The sequence below is a fragment of the Aspergillus nomiae genome (genome assembly GCF_001204775.2).
Source record: "Aspergillus nomiae NRRL 13137 chromosome Unknown contig00356, whole genome shotgun sequence".
Taxonomy (NCBI): Eukaryota; Fungi; Ascomycota; class Eurotiomycetes; order Eurotiales; family Aspergillaceae; genus Aspergillus; species Aspergillus nomiae.
In genome coordinates this window covers 1-6,316 of record NW_015378411.1, presented here as the reverse complement: position 1 = coordinate 6,316, position 6,316 = coordinate 1, and the positions used below count along the sequence as shown (strand labels likewise).

The 6,316-nt window shown below is 48.6% G+C and overlaps 4 protein-coding genes across 4 annotated transcripts; 3 read left to right on the top strand and 1 right to left on the bottom strand.

Annotated features, from left to right (window-relative positions):
- Window positions 1–208: 208 nt before the first annotated feature.
- ANOM_009023 (40S ribosomal protein uS8) lies at window positions 209–1,409 on the top strand. Its single transcript, XM_015554279.1, has 3 exons — window positions 209–251; window positions 510–694; window positions 972–1,409. Exons 2-3 carry the CDS (start codon window positions 562–564, stop codon window positions 1,229–1,231), a joined length of 393 nt encoding a protein of 130 aa, XP_015403241.1. The 5' UTR covers window positions 209–251; window positions 510–561; the 3' UTR covers window positions 1,232–1,409.
- A 755-nt stretch (window positions 1,410–2,164) lies between these two features.
- ANOM_009022 (epoxide hydrolase) lies at window positions 2,165–3,612 on the top strand (the record flags this gene model as incomplete). Its single annotated transcript, XM_015554278.1, has 3 exons — window positions 2,165–2,870; window positions 3,005–3,194; window positions 3,252–3,612. 3 exons carry the CDS (start codon window positions 2,165–2,167, stop codon window positions 3,610–3,612), a joined length of 1,257 nt encoding a protein of 418 aa, XP_015403240.1.
- A 562-nt stretch (window positions 3,613–4,174) lies between these two features.
- On the top strand, window positions 4,175–4,873 carry ANOM_009021 (SDR family oxidoreductase; the record flags this gene model as incomplete). Its single annotated transcript, XM_015554277.1, has 1 exon — window positions 4,175–4,873. The coding sequence occupies one exon, from the start codon at window positions 4,175–4,177 to the stop codon at window positions 4,871–4,873; it is 699 nt and encodes a 232-aa protein (XP_015403243.1).
- Window positions 4,874–5,532: 659 nt separating this feature from the next.
- On the bottom strand, window positions 5,533–6,316 carry ANOM_009020 (TauD/TfdA family dioxygenase; the record flags this gene model as incomplete). Its single annotated transcript, XM_015554276.1, has 4 exons — window positions 5,533–5,680; window positions 5,739–5,878; window positions 5,931–6,032; window positions 6,093–6,316. Coding segments are annotated over 4 exons (614 nt in total), but the record flags the coding sequence as incomplete, so codon positions are not given.

Below are 6,316 nucleotides of genomic sequence, written 5' to 3'. Positions count from 1 at the left end.
CACATCTACGGGACTGTTAACATATACTGTACAGACCTTGAATTCTTTCATCGGCGTGTTCCCTGATGGATACAACGATGCTCCCGTGTCATGCCTGAGGCAGATTGTTGGGGAGTACACGTGACCTGATAAGGGCAAGATTTACACAACCCTACCCGCGCACATCCCGAAAACCTCACGGTTCAGCTCCTAATAGAACTTTTCTTAACCACATCCCCGTTCTCACCAGCCTCATCGGTACTACCCTCGAGGTATGTATTACTCGTTATTGAACCCCTTCTCGCGGCCTCTCAGCTAGTCTGAGAGAGCAATCACTATGGAACTTTGGGCTTTTCAATTCTTGTGGAGTCGCGACCGCAAATTGAAAAGTTTTACCAGAGGGTCCAGGTGATACGCTTCTCTCATTTCACGGCACGGGCTGAAGAACCCTTGATGAAAAATTCTTAAAGGGGCACTCTTTACGCTCGAAGACTACTGGTGGCTGACATGATTCTCTTTTTGAAATCTAGATACCTCTTATCCCGTCTCTCGATTTGAGAATCTCGACAATCAACCGCCAAAATGGTCAAGACTTCCGTCCTCAACGATACGCTTAACGCTATCAACAACGCCGAGAAGGCTGGCAAGCGCCAGGTCCTCGTCCGTCCTTCCTCCAAGGTCATCGTCAAGTTCCTCAGCGTCATGCAGAAGCACGGTATGCACAACCATCTTTCCTACCATTGTCGCCTTACGTTCAATTGTCCTTTGCTTTTATTATGTGTATATTGGAATATGTATTTGTGTTTTTTTGTTCTTCGGGTTGATAACTAGGCGGCGATCTCGAACTTTAAACGACGTCCGCCCTTTAAGTACCCGATATATTGAGAATTGTTTTTTTACAAGGCGGAGATCTTACAAGTTTCCGGATTTTTTTTTCCTGTGTTTGGTGAACTTTTAAATCTTCGTAACATTACTGACTCTATCTTTCTTAGGCTACATTGGCGAGTTCGAGGAGGTCGATGACCACCGTTCCGGCAAGATCGTTATCCAGCTCAACGGTCGCCTTAACAAGTGTGGTGTCATCAACCCCCGCTACCCCGTCCAGCTCCGTGACCTCGAGAAGTGGGCCACCCAGCTCCTTCCCTCTCGTCAGTTCGGTTACGTCGTCCTGACCACCTCCGCTGGTATCATGGACCACGAGGAGGCTCGCCGCAAGCACGTTGCTGGCAAGCTCCTCGGTTTCTTCTACTAGACGACCAACGAAAAGTTTATGTCTTGAATAGTATCGGGATTTATGTGGCCTGGTGAGGTCCGAGCGAGGAATGTGCTCAGGAGCAACAGTGTCTTGGCGAGGAGTTAAGGATACCCTGGCAGAAACGCCATAGATAGGTTTGAGTGATCTTGCTCAATTCAACCAAGTCATTTTGTTCTGGTCAAATTTATCATCTGTGTTTCGTGTAGTGATGTAGAGAAGTAGAATCAGCAAACCGATATCTTTCTTTCGCGCATGAGAAACCTAGCCCCCGTTTCAGTTTTTCCCAGCGCCTTAGCATCAGAGAAGCAACTGGGCTACGTCTCCACCCTTAGAGAATTCGTCCTACAATCGGTGCTCTTGTTGACACGCCGCTATTCCTTTTATGGGGTCAGACTAATCACTAGGTTTCGGAAGCTGGACGCAGATGTTATGAAAGCGGAAGTCCGCAGTCCCCGAACCCGAGCAGTGATCATGCTGATAGGGCACCTTGAAGCCTTAGAGGGGATTGCCAACATTCCGAAGCATCCGTTAGCGCGCTGCTATGGCATTTATGCTCAAATCATTTCGGCCTCCCGATGGCCGTGCGTGAAAGAACGAGGCGCAGGTTCTACGCTAAAAACGCTACAGATTACAATCCGCAAATGGTATCTTCAATAATGACGATGCCTTCCTCATAAGCTCGGAAGTAATCGAATCTCCGTTTCCAATGGATCAACGTGCCATGGTTCCGCTCTTGGTTTCATCTCTTCGAAGCCCCTGTCAGCCCTGTGAGAAAAAATCAAAAGGAAAGAGGAACGGAGAAACAAAGAAGATAAAAGACGTGACTAAAAATCGCCAAAGAACTACTCCCTTTCTTTACCATCTGCAATGGGTTGAGTGTCGTTGACATCTATCAGAGTTCTCCCATCTAACTCTAGTGTCACCTTTACAATGTATTCCTCGCCCCTCAAGGCGCTTGTATGCCTGGCTTCTTTTGCTGTCGTGTCCACCTCTATGCCTCTAAGCATAGAGCAGTCTCGTCATAATGCAGCATCGGATGCGTGGTCTAACCTTCCATTGAAGGCGTCAATCCCAGTTGAGCGCATACACTTTGAGTTCTCACAGAATAAAGTATATCAGATGCATGAAAGTCTGAGACATACCCGAACTAGCGACCCCGACAACGAGCAGCGGCATTGGATCGCACTTGCATCTGAAGGCTTGTCCGAGATTAATGGGCCATGTCTAGAGAATGAGGTCAACCGTCACCCTCAGTTCAATGCTTCCGTGACGGTGGACGGCCATACGTCCAATGTCCATTTCATGGCGTTGTTTTCGCAGCAACCGGATGCTATCCCCATCGTCTTCTTACATGGATGGCCTGGGAGTTTCCTTGACTTTACTGAGCTTCTCGATCTCGTGCGTCAGAGGTATTCTTCTGAGGATTGCCCGTTCCATCTCATTGTACCATCTCTGCCCGGGTATGCCTACTCTGCCGGCTCCCCCATGAGTAGACATGCGGATATGGTCGCCGTAGCTAGGACCATTGACGCGTTGCTCACCGGCATTGGTCTGGATAATGGTTACATTGCCCAAGGTGGCGGTGTGGGGGCTTATGTTGCTAGGCTACTTGGGTCATCTAGCCCCAGTTGTGAAGGTACGCCACTTTCATTGTAATCTGCGCCGGCACTTGGAAATATTACTAACTGTAGTCCAGCTGTACATGGTAAAGCTCACTCGTCCCTCTTGACAAGTTCTTGTTTATCGGCAGCAGAAAATAACTGTCTTTAGTCAATTCCCTCCCTCTTTTCTCCGGGTTACCCAACCCAAGTACCGATCTAGATCTTAGTGAGCAAGACCCGGAGATTCTTAGCCGAGCTTCACATTTCAAGTCTCTCCAAAAGACGGATGTCGCGGATCATGGAAAACAGGTCACCTTAGGAGTCGTTCCGGAGAAAGACCCATTGTCATTGTTAGCCTGGTGAGAGACGGCTAGTGACCCAGTGTTTACAACGCCGAAGTACTGATAAAGTGTTAGGCTTAGTGACAAGTTCAACAATTGGGTAGATCCCCAACACCCTTTACCCATGCAAACAACCTTAATACACGCTTCGGTCTACTACCTGATGGGGATGACGACAAGTGATTATTACCAACTATCCAGTCTGGATGCGCCTGACAACATGATACCGTTTGTTCCAAAGCCAATGGGCTACAGCCGTTTCCCGTTTGATATTAGCGGTCTCCCTAGGAAGTGGGCAGCGACGCTGGGTGATTTGGTATGGTACAATTCTCACATTCAAGGTGGTCATTTTGCTGCCATGGAAAATCCAGAGGAGCTATGGAACGATGTCGAACATTTCGTTCGGACGGTTTTCCCAGATGACCTTCCCAGATGACCTTCCCAGATGACCTTCCCAGATGACGTTCTTTGAGACCCAGTGCAAAGCGCCATCTTCCATGATGGATAGTACCACGCTTGGTTGTTTGCGGCAACGATAGACACCGCTCACTCCCATTCGCAATGGGTGGTACACATACCTGTGTTTCGTGACTGCGCATGGCATCGCCGATTGTTCTGAGAATGCAAACGTGGGGTCCTTGTGGGGGCTGTTGGGCATATGCGTAGTCCTAGGGATCGGGGGCTCGGGATTGATGTTATTACCGGCCGGAGCTAACTGTTGATCCTATTCAGCCCAAATAATGTGGGAAGCAACTAACACTGGGCTGACGATAGAATTAATAATCTCGTGGGCACTTACAACTTGCGACTAGTCGCCTTTATAACGACTTCCACCCCACTCTTCGCCTCTCGCTGCCCGTCACGCCGACACCTACCCAGCTATTGATCCGCGTAAATGTGACATAAGTGGAAAGTATGTCTTCATAACAGGTGCATCCAAAGGCATTGGGCGGGCGACTGTGTTATCCTACGCCAAAGCCGGCTGTGCTGGGATCAGAATGGGCGCTCGTACAGATCTCTCATCGCTTGTACCACTTCTCGCCCAGGCCGCAGAGGAAGCAGGCAAACCAGCTCCCCAAGTAGTGCCTGTTACACTAGATGTGACAGATGCAGAGAGCGCATCAGCAGCGGCCGCCTCGATTGCCTCCTCGTTCCCCCGCCTGGACATTCTTAGTATCAACGCCGGGTACCTCGAAAGACGCGTCAGGATCGCCGAAAGTAATCCATCCGAATGGCAGAAAACATGGTCGGTCAATGTATTTGAGCCATACTTAGTTACCCGGGCATTTCTTCCGCTCATGCTGGGCAAAGGCGGAGACAAGACCATTATAAATTTGGGCAGCATTGCGGCGCATTTGACCTTGCCTGGTGCTTCGGCCTACCAGACCAGCAAACTCGCCGTCCTTCGTTTTACGGAATTCTTGGATGTGGATCATGGACCGGACGGTATACTGACTTTTGCTGTGCATCCTGGTGGGGTACTAACGGACTTGGGAAAGAGGCTCCCTGAACAGCGGCACAAGGCATTGACAGAAACGCCAGAGCTGTGCGCAGATACGTTGGTATTCCTTACTGAGAAAAGACGGGAGTGGTTAGCTGCCAGGTATATCCCAGTAACTTGGGATGTGGAGGAGCTGTTGCAGAAGGAAGAGGAGATTGTGAGGGAGGGCAAGCTGAAGGTTAGGATGTGTATATGAAATGTTATCACGGGGCCATTCGCAAACATATAGAAGGTAGACTATAGTGATAGCGCTTGCATCTCAGAATAATATCCAAAAATAAGGCCTAGTCCGAATTCAAGACCATTCATGGTCGAGCAAAACCAAAAAGACATATCATTGAATACAGTTACCCCTGCTACACTCAACCTACCGTGGACGGGCTAATCCGTGCATCTCATTGCGTTCAACAATTCCGTTTGATCATTCATCTATCGACCTGGCAAAATTAATATCGTGGCGGATGCCTTATCTCGCCTTCCTGCGGATGGCAATACTCCTTCTGATTACGATATTACCTCGATAGTGCGTTCAATGTGTTTATTTGTCATGTATATCAATTCTGGTGTCAGTTTCTCAAAACCCGTCCTACTGTGCCCTCTGTCCCTGCTAGAAGTAGCTCCGCATGGTCCACAGTTTTTATTATAATTACAAGGCATACTACTTTATATTAATCTCATACAAACCTGGAGGAATGATATATAGGGGAGCGCTATTACGAAATATGCGACTTGATATCTCTTATTTAATCGGCCGTTTCTCGCTGTATAACGGCCACGTCTGACCCGATACCTAGGTAAACGAGGGCTAACCATGGAGGAGCTGGTGCCATGCGAAGCGACTGTGTTTCCACTCCACTATACAGTCGTGTAAGGATATAGCGGAAATACTTGTGGTCCTCGCGATTCTTCTTCGCTATAAACACCGTCCCATTTCTGCTGAAGCTGTTTCGGCATCGGCCATGCGTTCTCCGGATCCTTCAGCCATAGTCGCAAGAAATGTCGTCTGCCATTAATTTTTAGCGGAGCTATGGTTACGTTGTTTCAGACATAAGGGAACGTACTTCTGCTGAGGTCCATCGTTGTAGCCTCTTCGAGCATGTAGGATGCTTAAATTATTGAAGAACTGCATGTCTCCCTTCTGAAGCTTCATGGATATGTGGAACCTTTCAGCCAAGAAGTGGAGGGAATCAAGCGCCTCGGCCTGTCTCACAGAAAGCAGTCTCGTTCGCTTGAGGTCGCCATATCCCGCCAACCATCTTCTTGAAAAATTGATCAACAGTCTCTCCGGTGTTGTTCCCGATGAATTCTGGTGGAACATCAGAGGCCGGTGGATGAAAGCACCCTCCTGTTTGGAACTAGAGCAAGCATGTCAACCACCTTTACATCGCATAGAGAAACATCTAGCATGATTGTACGAACCTCGGGATTGGCCAGTCACTGGCCAGAACCTGGATTATATCAGGCCTAGTTCTAGCAAGCTCGTTATAAACTCTCCAGCTACTCGCTAATAGGCTCTCCCCGCCTTCAGCTGATTCGCCTAGTGCGAAAAGAGACACTATGTCTCCAACATCTGTGTGGAATGGAATATCTTCGTTAGTATCACCTGCAACTCTGACGGTGAGTGTTGGTTCAGAAGGAG